Consider the following 13,679-nt stretch of genomic DNA (forward strand, 5'->3'; position numbering starts at 1 on the left):
ATCGCTCTACATTGGCTCATTGCAGTGATGAACTTGGAAAAATATCACCTGAACCTTAATGCAACTGATTATTCGCAATGCAATGTAAGGTTTACATCACAGCTGCTCTAAATTAACAGCAATGGTAAAATCCGTTTTCTGAGTTTCTGTAATAGTTAATCCACCAGTATGTGCAAGAGTTTTTTATTTTTTATGCCAAAATATAATTATTGTTATCTATTAATTTTTTTTAATGTACGGTTTTTAATTCTTTATTTTTAATTAAGATGCCAATTTACAGTCATTTACTTGCATTCCTGGACAAATTTGTTTCATTGGTTGGATGTTATGTAGTCCAGTGTGACGCCTCCAATTTGAAAACAAAAACATGAATTCAGTCATTTTTACTTTGTTGATAGATTTCTAAAATACTTTTTCTTTTTATAAAAGGCAGTCTAATAAATCTCAAGTCAGCAGCTTTACAGTTTTAAGCCATTTGCTTTAATAATAGCACTGTTTTCAGGCACAGCAGCAGGAAAAGTGCTAGAAACCCAGCTTTATGTCAAAAGCAGAGTGGAGCACAGTATGGAATAACCACTTTAAAACTCGCATCACCCTAGAACATAAGACATTTACGCTTTCTCTTTGACAGCATTATTTATTAGCCAGCACAGATGATTAACTGTGATGTAAGGACAGTTTTTTTTTTTTTTAACCAAGACCAAAAAGAAAACTGGCAGCAGCTAACAATACGCACTGACATTGAGGTCAGTGAGGTCTATGAACCAAAAGCAAGTTTTCAAATCAGACAAAAATAGTGTTTCAATACACAGAAATGACGGGCACTTTGTACTTCATGTCATTTGTACAGTTTCTCATGAATCCTCCTCACAGTGCCATTAGGTTACTGTGCAACTTCAGACAATAATAAAACGATCATATCTATCCAAAGGAGATCCGTTTTAAACATACTACGGAATCAATAATTGTGATGATACTGTGTAGCATGTATGGTTTTTTATTATATATGTGAAGCATGCATGTTATTCTCCTACTGCTGTCTGAAGGATACACAAGCTAAAAGCGCAGAGGCGTGTGTGTGTGTGTGATTCATGGCTGGGATTCACACAGATTGTTCTCTATTCTGATTTCTGATTCTGCTCATCTTTCTATAATCCCACTCCCTCGACTTTGAACTTAAACTTCTATAATCTATAAACAGCAGAGACAAAAAACTCACAAAATACCCACAGCACAACACAGCTGAGACAAAACGTTCGTCAAGGGTGTGGAGAGAAAGGCTGGGAGCAACAAATATGGCATATATATTTACCGTAATCAAATTAAAGCTTCATTTTAGTCAGAAACGATATGCATATAATAAGGATCTGTCCCCTCTATGTAACCATATGCTAAACTGCCTCTTACTGATGAACTATAAAGTGTTTAAGATGAGAAAGAGAAGGTTTTGGGTACATTAGGCAACAATAAACCGGACCAAGAATCTATAGTTATCAGTTAAGTGTGCAACAAGTCATGGTTTCATATAGTTTTATAAACTGCGCAGCACAGGGATCTGCTGATGTGGCTTAAGCCAAAGCATAACAACAGCATCTGAAAGCCTTAAAGGTGCCAAATTATCCTTAAGCTTCAATGAGCTGAATCAGAAATCAGTTTTAAATTAAATTAATCCCAGTTTGAAGGTATTAGTTCGAAGAGCCTAACACTGGTGAACGCAGTACTTGGGTTCAGGAAGCGAGGGGTCCCAGCCTCAGCTCCACGTGGTGAGTGAGCCAGATGGCTTCAGCGGCAGTGTCGGCTCCCTCCTCGCTCGGCCGGATGGGACCAGCGAGGTTGCGGAAGTCATGTCGGATCTTAAAAGAAACCGTGACATCCGTATCCTCTTCTTTCTGAGGGATCACTTTGATAAAGAAACCAATCTTGTTGGATTTCCTGAAGGCAACAACACTGTGGAAAAGACAGAGATATCAAGTGGAGTGAGGGTGTTTTCTCATGCCATTACTGTTAAAGAGCAAGCGTGGGTTTGTGTGTTGACTCACTCTGGGTCGTCCTGGAAGTCCTGAGGTTCGGCTAGTTCATCATACTCAGCAGCAGCATCCTTTCCTGCTAAGAGTAGTTCCTTACTGGGCACTAAAACCTGAAAAAAATAACAAGCAGTAATGTTTACAGCAAGATTTTAAATGTTAGAGTCACATTAAGATGAATTATTACACTTCTTTCTAAGTTAATCGCATCTTAAAATGAACAATGGTGGTTATTAAATAAAAAGATGTATTTTTCTGAAGTTGACACCTCACATAAAAACTCATGCTCGTCTGACTGTTATATCTGTGTTGTGTTTAAGGGGGAAAATAAGTCAACTGAATCACACTTTTTGCTAAAATTGATGCTTCTTTTCAGCTGTCAAAAGACTTACAGAGAGAACAGATGTAGTACATAAAATATATGTAGGAGGTGGGTGAACTTAGCCATGAGAAGTAGCGATAAAACTCAACCGAGCATAGCTTGATATGGTTCGCAATATCCCTCAGGTGTTTGTATATCAGATCGAGCAGAAAGCCGGGACTGCACTCTCCGTTTGGCCATAATGTCAATGGAAATGGGTCATCAGGATGCTCTTATTTGGCCAGGAGCTCTACCTTACTCGAGCTGGCCCATGACTTCATCACTAAAGAGGCTGGTAATAAAAAAAACGCCTATAGTCAGAGAGCCTCAGTGCACCAGGCAGCACTGTTAGCTGTGACTAACAGTATGAAGAGATGACGCGAAGGCTACAGACAAGCCAATTTGCAAAACAGCCGAGCTGCTGAGTAAAATTTGAATAAATAAGGTATAAGTATAGAACAAAATGGCTAACATATGCACATTTTGTATATGGTGCCAGCACACTAGGAAAAAAAAAAAAAAAAGGTTTACCACCGTGTTGCATCACCTGTTTTTCTATCACTGCTTGCGGACTGAGGAGACCAACTGCTGCACTTGTGAAATCCAAATACTTTCCTTTTCTCACTTGATGCATTATCTTGCTGCTTGAGGGCCTCTTTTGTCATATTTTTTGTTTCATACCACACCAAATGTTTTCTATCAGTGACCGGTCACACACACCCAGTCAAGCACCTGGGCTTGTTTACCACAAAGATACAGATTTCAGAAAGGAAATCAGTGAAACAACTGGATTCTTTGAACCTATTAATGATATTACAAACCTCCGTTAAAATTAACAGGTAAGTCTTTAATTATCTATAAGAGCGGCTCTTCTGGTTATCATTTTGAAAACAAGTCTAATATTTGCAGTCTGAAGTTTCTTTCACTGGATGCATTTGTGGTTGCTTTCTAAAATGTCAATAGGCAAAACAAAAGAAAAAAATTGAGAACTTACAAGTAGAGCTGGGCGATAGAACAATAACGATATGTATTGCGAAATAATTTTTTCTCGATAGAAAAGTTAAACTATTGCGATAGGCCTCATCTCTCTTGTCCTCTTAAAAAAAAGAAAAAAGAACAGTCAATCCAAATTAAGTAGCGCAGAGCCGAACCAAGCATAGCCGCAGCGTCACGTCACGTGACTTGTTACGTACAGCACAAGTGCCAAGCCGGACATGTGTATTTGTTTGGGAAGCAGCCAGCCGCCGTGCCGCCCGGGTAATGGAGGAAATGAGTGTGCCGACTAGAGAAAAATCAACCGAGTGCGTGACCGAAGGTTACCGAAGAGAAAACATGATGGCTCCAATGCTGGAGAGATTGTCAAACGGAAGAGCCAGAGAAGTTCCGTAGTGTGAAGGTATTTCGGCTATTTCAAGTCTGACAAAAAACAGAGTAGCGCGCACTGTAAATTGTGCCGAAAGCAAGTCTGGAAATACAATAAACCGGTGCATGCTCAATGTCTGACTGAAAGCGCTAATTCGTCATTCGGCTTTTGTCAGATTAAAGTAACTGTTAAAACTGTTTGAAAAGCTAAGCTATACAACAAGGAGAGATTGAGAATTTCCTTTTAGTTCTCAGTTTATTTGATATTGACAAAAGTTAGTCAGTTTTGTCTGTTCTTCTGTAAAACAAACTAAGATTTATTTTTAGAATTAATATTTTGTTTCTAAGTGGAATTGATAATTTAGTCTGTTTCATTTGTTCTATTTTGAAACTTAAACGCTTTAGCGGCTGCCTTTTGTGTAGTTTGCAATATTTGCCTTTATTTATCTGAAAAAGTCTCATGTTCCTTAAGTACATCTACCCTGTTGAACTTATTATGGGAAATAAATATTTAAATCAAAACAAGCTGCTGATTATTTCAGATTTTACTTGTGAGCAACGGCACATTTAAATCTTACAAATATAGTTATTTGGCTTATATCGTGATATATATCGTTATCGCCTGAAATGAAAAAACATATCGTGATATGAAAAAATCTTATATCGCCCAGCTCTACTTACAAGAGATTTTAAAAACTTCATTAAAGTTACAAAGTTTTGTATCAATTTCGGATCGACTGTTGTGCCTGTGTGTCAATAGAAGCGATTAAAAAAATAAATAAAATACCTTTGCAGTGCTATTAATCTCATCAGGGTCATTTTCCTCACAAGAGGTCAGTGAGACGCGGGTGATGTTCTCCACTGGGTTGGTCAGGGTCAGCAGCACCTGGCTCTCCTAAACAGCGAATGGCAGGAAAGAAAAAAGATAAGGCAAATGCTTGTCATCGTTTCCAAGTTTATGTGTACACTAATGGTTTTTCCTTATTTCCATGCCTAATTACATTGTAGATTCTCACAGATGGTATCAAAACTATGAATGAACACATATGGGATCATGTAGTAAACAAAAAAGTGTTAAATAACTCAAAACATGTTTTATATTTTACATTCCTGAAAGTAGCCACCCTTTGCTTTGTTGACAGCTCTGCAAACCCATGGCCTTCTCTCAGTGAGCTTCATGGTGTAGTCACCTGAAATGGTTTTTACTTCAAATTCCCAGAGCTTTCATGCATCAATAATTAAAAATAGACCAGATAAAATTCATTTTGGAAAATTGCAGATGTCGTGTACACATGCAGAGATGTGTCTACAATGTAATAGCCATGAAAATAAAGAAAAAACATTAAATGAGAAGGCATGTAACAAACTTTTTGCTGGCAGCGTGCACAGAATTAAAAAAAAAAAAAATTTAAAATACAAGATAATCTACCAAAGTTCGTGCAGACACTGACCTTCCCATTCCGGAGATTTGGAATGGACATAATTCTCACTTCTGGGATATAACTCCTGTGGGAGGAAGAGGAAGGCAGACAGTCAATACACTAACACACCAAAGATCACTAAACATTCAGTCAGAGTGACCTAATGTCTAAACTCCTGAAAACAAAACAAAAAGAAGAAAAAGCACACAGTGAAAACTGTCTCCATTTAACCCTCCTGTTATGTTGGTCTCCAGGAACACCAATTATGCTCCTGGGTTAATTTGACCTGGGGCAAATTTACTCATCCAAAAGTGTCAGAAACACTGGCATTGATTATTTTACAATTTTCTTTTATAATTTAATTTTTTTCATTTTCTGTAGTGATGCAGATGACATGTGACATCTCTTCTGTTCTGGGTCAATCTGACCCGCAACATAACAGGAGGGTTAATGTGCTCATGCATTTGCATGAAAAATGTCCCGACGTCTTTATACAGTCATCCAACTAAACAACATTTATACTTGACGATAAACTGCTGAGAAAAAAATGTTTCAAACGTAAACAGAAGAGCAGCACTCACACAGCCACCAGCTGAATTTTAAACTTAATTGAAGTAGGATTAAACTCTGGCTTGCTCAAGTTGTGCTCGCATTTCTGAAGAAGGGGGAAAAAAAAGACTCATGTAAATATAATCTATTAAAAGAGAGGCTTTGATAGATATGGAACACTAAAAGCCTGAAGAGGTGCTGACCCTGCAGCGCAGCGAGCGCTTCATCAGGAGGTGTTTGTGTCTTGGGTGGAGCTGAGACGCCCCTGCAGGCTGGAAGTCTGGCTGCAGAAGCCGCTGTCGCAGCGTGGTCACTGCAAGACAAGAGAAATTACAGATTCAACTTGACCTCACTTTGACAAGCTCTCGGTACTGTTCAGCGAGCACCAGATAAGACCATACCTTCAGGTAAATTGATGGGTCTGGTGTAACAATCCTCAGGCAGGGGCTCCACCTCATCAAGTGCCTGGGCTGGTTCAATGGTGATCTCCTTCTGGTCTTCACCCTCTTTGAGGCTAATTAGATTAACATAAATACTGCTTAATAAGCTGTTATTTCTCTTTAAGAAAGAAAAGAGAAATAACAGCTATTATTTCTCTTTAATGACAGTCTTTAAAGTAACTGGAAGTTAATTACATACACTGCAACGCAAACAGTGCAGGTATTTTTGGAGGCTCTAGCTCTTTATAAATAACCTACTCACATAAAAGTTGCACGGTTACAGTTAGAACAAAGAAACTTTGGAAAACTTAAGGTTGATGCCTTCAAGGGCATCCAACTTTTCATACTTGGCTACTGAACAAGAGTCCTTTGAAACAAGAGACAACCAAGTACACATCACTCTTTTCAGAGAGTCCTCGCCAGCTTTACATTCGTCCCCTCGGTCTGACAGCATAGTTTATCAATACGCTGCCTTTTGTCAGCTAATCATTAATCCAAAATGTTAGGCAGGGTCCTTGAATGAATTCTGGTGAGCGATCTCTGTTAATAATTATATCAGTACAAGGTGATGATGCAATTTGAGAACAAGAAAAAAGGTGACAAACTGTTCATTGTGATGGATTAACTACAATAAGTATCTAAAGACAAGTTCCAAGGCTCTGTAAATTCATTTTTATGGCACCCTGAAATTAATCAAACTAATGGTTTGTGGACGGCAGAAAATTAATCTGAGTCACTGATAATATGCATGTCAAAGACGTGAGACATTGAAAACAGGTGCTGACCTTGAAAGTCAAAAAAAGTTCAAAAGGACAAAACCGGTTGATGGGATGTGTTAAAAGCTGCAATAACTGCAGATAAACATGATAATAAAAATATAAAAAAACTCACGAAAGGCCAGCCAGGCTTGATAGTGGAGCTCCAGGCCTCTGTCTCTGCAGTCTGGTTCCAAGGCCATATTTTTCCTGAGTAGAATTGGAGGACAAAACATGATCAGAGATCTAGCCTAGTGAACACTGAAATGTCAAGATGATTATAAATATGCATCTACAGTTATTTATCTACATGACAAATACAACACAACATCCTGACCCAAAAAATTTAGTTTATGGCAAGTTTTGAGAATTAAAAAAAATGTAAAGAAGTGGAAAAACAACAAATAAAGAACAAACTGTTAAAATTAGCAGTGGTAAGAGACAGAAAGAAGAGCCTTTGTACTCTAGACTAGAGGAAGAGAATCAACTCATATTTAATGAATAAATGTCTTGAAAGAGAAAGATCTTCTGTAGCTTCCCTCCCTCTAATCAACATAAAGGCTCTCCTTGTGTGGATCTCGGTCTCATTTACCCAAGAAACATTCATGTGATCTGTGAGGTCAGTCAGTAACAGAGCAGACAAGAACAGATAGAAATAGAAAACAGTGCTACTGTAAAAGATGAGAATACCCAAATTGTGAAAAAGTACAACTCACCACCACATGAATAGTGTGTTGCTGGGGGATAAAAACCAAAATGTCAGAGTGCATAAGCAAAGAAAAAAAAAGGAAAAAGGAGAGAATAAAGAACAAGGTGAAACCAAAGCGATCAAGCAAAACATTATTGATATTTGGTGACATGCAACGGCAACAGAAATGCATCAGTGATGGAAAACAACTGCAGGATATCACAGCTTAAGTGGCTCCACTGCGCGATAGGAAAGACGGGTTTGCATTAATGGATGTTAATTGTCAAAGAAGAAAACGGCAGGTGTGAACAATGCACCAAGCTAACAAAGCGTGAAGACCACATCCAAAGCAGGGGGGCATAAAACTCATTGTGCACATTTTCCGCTACGTTCAGGCAAATCACACTGGTGACTACCATGACATTTGTTTCTTAAGCAGGGTAACAGCATGGGCATGGTGTGAATCTGTAAACCAAGCACAGCAAGTCTATTCCCGCCTGCTTTGGCTTAAAGCATGCAAATCAAATGACATCCTTACTGACACAAAGAAATATTTCTGTATTTATTATTTAAATCAAAGTCTATGTAAATTAGTTTGTTATTTGCAATTTATTGCTGCTATTCGCAATAACGACAAACCACACAGAGGCAACAGCTAACATGAAGCTGTTCATCTGTGGGGCTCAGAGAGAGCAGAGTACCGAGAACGCCAGGGGCATGCACTGTCGTCTCCTGGCCATCTTCTTCCTGTCCCTCTCCTGCTTCTCTCGGTGGGCCAGCTGCTGGTAATACTCAATCAGTTTGTTGATCTGGAGCAAACAAACAAGAATCAGTTCTTTATGTACTTTTATAAAAACAGACTATATTGTAATTTAAAAGAGAACTAGATACATTATGCTACATATAGTATAGGTTCATATCAATACCTATATTATCACAAATTTATTATGTCCCTATATGCAATATAGTTTTTTTCTTAATTAATAGCTTGGAGAATATTATTGGCTGATACTGGTCTTAGTAAACGCAACTTATGTAATTTTTTTTACAAGTTCGTATGATTGTATTAAAATGTGATAGACTTAAAGCTGTAGAAAACTGTGGAATAATAATAATCTGCAAAAATTAAAACAGTTGACTTCCTGCAATAACTACATGTGTGTAAAGACGCTCATTGCAAGACATAAATAAATAAATGGGAGCATGTGCAGTTCGTGCATGTCAGTTTTGTAGCCTAAGCAAATGTTCAGCTATTTCAGTTTAGCCTGGGTTGTGTTATTGAGGGTGTCACTTATTCAGGGGCACATCAGTTTAAAAGCAAGCAATGTGTTATCAGGAAACATGTGAGCAACTTGAGAAAAATTTAGATGGCCACAGGGTGGAAAAAAAACCTACCCGCTGAGTATGAGGGTTCTCCGGCTCCTGCCATCCACCACTGGCTGCAGTGAACAAAATGCAAACATCAGACTTTAGACAGTCACAGAGAACAAATACAGCCTTGACCAAAAAAAGGTTAACTAGGATTAGTGAACTAGCACTCACCAACTGATTTGTCAGCCATGCCCACATCTCTTGAGGTCCAGCGACAGAAGCCGCAGGCCAAATAGTACGCTTTCTTCATGGCTGTCTTGGTAGGATCATCAGGCAGAGGAGCTGGGATGTTGGTGGCCCGAGTAGATAGTGTGTGCATGCAGCACGGGCAGTCAAAACAGTTTGCACACCTACAACAGAGCACACCAATAATTAAGAATGAAACTAAGGTCGCTAATTACATAGTGACATAAGGGGTGGAATATAAACACGGAGCTTTTTCTACGAATCTGCAAAGAAAAGCAGATCAATCTTACCTGTTCTTTTTAAGCTTAGCCTCTGCAGACGGCATGTTTTCCAGACAGCTGGGACAATAGTGGGAGTCCACCTGAACACAGAGAAGTCAGTCTTAAAGTGTATTTTAAACACGCTTCCCAACTGCTTGATTACCAACAGTGTTATCAGGAATAAATAGGATTATCGTTGTACCATTCCTTAGAACAGTATGGTACCATGAAACAGGGGAACCCGTTTTATTTCATTTTTATCTATTCTTCAATGAAGTAAAAGTTAAGCTTTCAATCAAGTAGTAGTATATTAACAAATATTCGTCAGGGTATCCTATGATGATGGTGATGCTACTAGCTAAATCGCTCTGGGCGTGGTGTCTGTAACTTTGAGTTAGGTTTACAAGGTTTTAACAGTGAGGACGTTAGCAAGGACAGACCGACATCAAAATATTTTGCTTGTGTACTTGTTTTAATTAGAGAACATGCCACCCACAGCTTTATATAAGCTAACCTGTGCGTTTAATGCTAAAGCCGACAGATAGCAACGGCTCATTAGCTTGCGCTTGCTTCTTTCAACAAGCGGAAGTGAAACCGTACAACCAATGAGATTAGGGGACCGTTTGATTGACAAACGGCTTGGCAAGACAACTCAGCATATGGCTGAACTAGTCCCTCCCGCCTGTCAAAGCTAACAGAAGGTAACAAAGTAGCTAGAAAAGGCTAACTGTTAGCGGAGGATGATGACAAAAACACTAACGTACCTCGTGAGACACGCATTCCAGAGATCGTAGCTCACTGCAGTAGCGACAGAAATAAAGCTGAGACAGGGGGGCTCTAATTTTTTTCTCCCCACGAACCAGATAGACAACTCTATCTGGCTGCAGAAGGGACGCCATCTCCGAGGAACGTAGACGAGCCCAGCGACTCACTGGACCGTCTGCTAGTGTTGATGCCACCGCTGGTTGCTTGGCTGGAGAAACCAATGACTGTAGAAAACAGTGAGCTCATCGTCGCCCTCGTGTGGTGAATATAGAAAACGCCACGTTTATGTTTTGGCCAGAGTTGTGTGTGAGATTTGCGTTTGTGGCCTGTTGTTCCCATTTCTTTAGCCGAATGAAAAACAGGAAGAAAAGTTTGAGGTATATCAAATTACGCAAGAACTAGACTGATAATCAGTGGAAACGGATCTTGCAGAGTGATGAATCCAAGTTTTAAATTTTTGGTCCAAATTATCAGCAATATGTTTGGAGCAGGTTTGGGGCGAGGTACAACAGTGAGTGTCTATAGCCATCAGTAAAACACAGTGGAGCCTCTGTCATGATTTGGGGCTGCATTCCAGTCAGCAGTGTTGTAGATCTCATACAAAATGGATGGAATTGTGAACAAACCCGGAAAAAAACAGTGAAATTCTGATCCATGCAATACTAAAGCATCTACAGTAGTGTAGGTCTTTATCTTTATGCTTTAAACTTTAAGATTTAAAAACAATATTTTTTTCCCTTATTCCCACATAATATTAGAAAGAATCACATTTTTCTTATAATTGGCTCTACTTAAACAGTAATGATTAAGTCCAAGAATATCTCAGGATGACACAAAGAAGATATGGCAGAAATCTGCACCCAAGTTTCTGTTGTGTTACCTGGAGTTTTGACAAAGCTGCATTTTATTTTATATATACTGTATAAAAGTATTTGTATGTGCACTTATTCATGTCCTCACAGCCCCTTGCAACTGATCATAATCAATTAAATTTCAGTATTTCTCCTTAACCAGAGAAATTCATGGGATATTTGGCCCTTCTGGTGCCTCTTGCTTCCCCGCTGCATAACAACTTATTCTGGCCTGCAGATCTGAGCAGAACGCTGTGTACAAAAAACAGTGAGCGATACACTCGAACAGGCTTGCAAAGACTCCTGTCAGCCACCCACAGGGCATATGGCCAAGTACCAGCTCACCATGGCAACAGCTGATCCCGGAGAGGAGAGAGGAAGAGAAATGATCCATGAATAAAATAAACCAACAGTAGGCCGCTTAGCTCTCATGCATTCATGAAGATTCGGGTAAGTTCAACTTGTAACACCGCAGGAGCTTTTTATTCATTTACTTTAGCATAAATGTTTCATTCAAAGCACACTGACTGCAGTTATAGCAGCAGTTATAGTAACATATGCACTTTTGAAACTATGTCACACTGCAGTATCTCTGTTAATAGGTGAGATTTGACACTATAAACTACTATAAACACAACAGGTTAGTGCTGAGTTTATAGTGTCTAAAGCTGCTGCCATGTCGGTGCTGTGGCAGATTTGAAAGTACAACTCAATATTGATGTGCAGCTCAGCTGGTTTGTATTCAATACACACTGAGTTCTACATGTATTTATTTTTTCAATCTCAGATTCACGAGACATGATTATTTAATCCTCCAAACAGAAGAAAAACAACACATTACAAGAGAGGTCCTCGGTTAGGGTAAACTAATCTTGCATAACTGGCTTGATAAGTCAAGCAGAAAGATCCTGATTTGTTCAGTGTAATGTGCCCCCTGTTGCTTAATTCCAGTGTGTTCTGTTTAATAGTAATCCAACAGTCAAACACACACAAATCCAAGGCCATGCACACAGAACCTCATGCTCTCTGTCTGAATAGTAAGTTAGAGATTCATGAAGGTGTCTCTTGATTGTAGAGTGTAGATAGTCTTAGCTCTCCCAGTGTTCTTCACTTGGATAAACACTGTAAAGTTGGTTTTCTTAACCATGGAAATAATTCTGTCATCATCCACTTTAGTTGTCTTCTGTGGAACTTAACAAGGTTCCAAGTAGAGCTTCAACATGCAACAAGAAGAAATCTAAATCTGTGCAAAACTGTGGATTCATTGTCATTTTCTGTCAGGTAGTCACACCGTCATGACGTTCTGATTGCAAAGGCAAAAAAACATTCCCTTTTTGAACGTGGCCAGGTTGTTGAACTGCATAAGCAGGGTTTGTTTGTTTGTGAATTTATTTCGAACATGTAAACAATATACAGGTACATTTAGTAAAGAAAATTAGAGAAAAAATACTATACAAAATAAAGTCAGTACATTTCAATAGTGCCTCTGTTCGGATTCATTTACATGTCAAAAGGGAGTGGGAAGAAGTACACACTTATTTAATCCCACCCCTTTGCCATAAGTTATCAGTCAATATTTAGTCAGCTTCCTTACTTATATAATCTGTAATAAAAAGTGAACAGATTTCTGATATACTATATACTATAATATCACATCATGAAATTTTGTAAATAGAGACATTCACTTAATTTCCCTTTCTTTATAGTTCAAGAAGATCATGTCTTTATAACTCTTTTTTAACTGTTTTATATTTGTTATATATTCAAACTGTTCCACAGTTTCACTCTATGCACAGAAACACAAATGCTTTTTCTTGTAGTACATACCTTCCCTGTTTTGAAGTTACAAAAAACCCTTAAATTGTTTGTGGTCCTCCATAAATTAGAACTTACTTCTTTCAAAAAAAAACATACTCTGAATATTACCTGGTAGTTCTGTATTTTTTGCTTTGAATAGAATTTGTGCTGTTTGGAATTTCACTAGATCAGCAATTTTTAATATTTCATCCTGCAAAAATAGTGAGTTTGTATGTTCACTATAACCTGCATTGTGGATGATTCGAACTGCTTTTTTTTGAAGAGTAAAAAGTGAATGTAATGTGGTTTTATAGTTATTGCCCCAGACCTCTGCACAATAGCTTAAGTATGGTGAAACCAGTGAACAGTAGAGAATATGAAGTGATGTCCTGTCTAATACCTGCTTTGCATCGTTTAATATTGCAATGCTTTGTGATACTTTGGAATGAATACATATTATGTGAGCTCTCCAGTTAAGTTTTTCATCTATTATTACCCCCAGAAATGTATTTTCACTTACTCTTTCAATATCAACACCATTTATTTGAATCTTAGCATTTGTATTTGTACTATTTCCAAATTACATAATTTTAGCTTTATTCAAATTTAACGATAATTTGTTTTTATGAAGCCAGAACTTCACTTTACATTAGTCATGTCATCCAATAAATTCTGCATATCATCACCAGAGCAAAATATGTTAGTATCGTCAGCAAAGAGAACCATTTTTAATACTTTGGACACTTTACAAATGTCATTCATCTATAAGTTGAAGAATTTTGGGCCCAAAACTGACCCTTGGGGTACACCACAAGCAACCACCATTTAATTTCACAAACTGCTTCCTGT

General features: G+C 38.2%; 1 protein-coding gene and 1 long non-coding RNA gene across 3 annotated transcripts in view; one reads left to right on the forward strand and one right to left on the reverse strand.

Moving 5' to 3' along the window:
* Positions 1-617: 617 nt before the first annotated feature.
* dctn4 (dynactin 4) lies at positions 618-10,387 on the reverse strand. Of its 2 annotated transcripts, XM_085475641.1 has the most exons (14): positions 10,182-10,387; positions 9,448-9,518; positions 9,143-9,321; positions 8,996-9,039; positions 8,302-8,409; positions 7,629-7,649; positions 7,049-7,122; positions 6,119-6,231; positions 5,921-6,030; positions 5,750-5,823; positions 5,199-5,253; positions 4,535-4,642; positions 2,040-2,137; positions 618-1,947 (listed from the first exon to the last, which is right to left on the reverse strand). In XM_085475641.1, exons 1-14 carry the CDS (start codon positions 10,314-10,316, stop codon positions 1,728-1,730), a joined length of 1,410 nt encoding a protein of 469 aa, XP_085331767.1. In that variant the 5' UTR covers positions 10,317-10,387; the 3' UTR covers positions 618-1,727. The 2 variants fall into 2 exon arrangements, with proteins under 2 accessions (XP_085331767.1, XP_085331776.1); XM_085475650.1 differs by lacking the exon at positions 7,629-7,649.
* A 5-nt stretch (positions 10,388-10,392) lies between these two features.
* LOC146717404 (uncharacterized) overlaps positions 10,393-13,679 on the forward strand; it is a 37,556-nt gene continuing 34,269 nt past the window's right edge. Inside the window, exons 1-2 of the long non-coding RNA XR_014923375.1 lie at positions 10,393-10,443; positions 11,272-11,483. This is a non-coding gene — a long non-coding RNA (uncharacterized LOC146717404). The remainder of the gene's footprint in view (positions 10,444-11,271; positions 11,484-13,679) is intronic.

This window comes from Copadichromis virginalis, linkage group LG2 (assembly GCF_057382275.1).
Source record: "Copadichromis virginalis isolate Kocher_CV1m ecotype Utaka linkage group LG2, C_Virginalis_male_GT1.1, whole genome shotgun sequence".
In the NCBI taxonomy this organism is placed as follows: Eukaryota; Metazoa; Chordata; class Actinopteri; order Cichliformes; family Cichlidae; genus Copadichromis; species Copadichromis virginalis.

Excerpts from the sequence above, each read along its gene's own strand:
- dctn4 (XM_085475641.1), bottom strand. The coding sequence starts at position 10,316 with ATGGCGTCCCTTCTGCAGCCAGATAGAGTTGTCTATCTGGTTCGTGGG. Across the intron at positions 9,322-9,447 it reads GCTAAGCTTAAAAAGAACAG|GTGTGCAAACTGTTTTGACT; the intron begins GTAAGATTGATC and ends GCTCTGTTGTAG. Across the intron at positions 6,031-6,118 it reads ACCCATCAATTTACCTGAAG|TGACCACGCTGCGACAGCGG; the intron begins GTATGGTCTTAT and ends CTTGTCTTGCAG.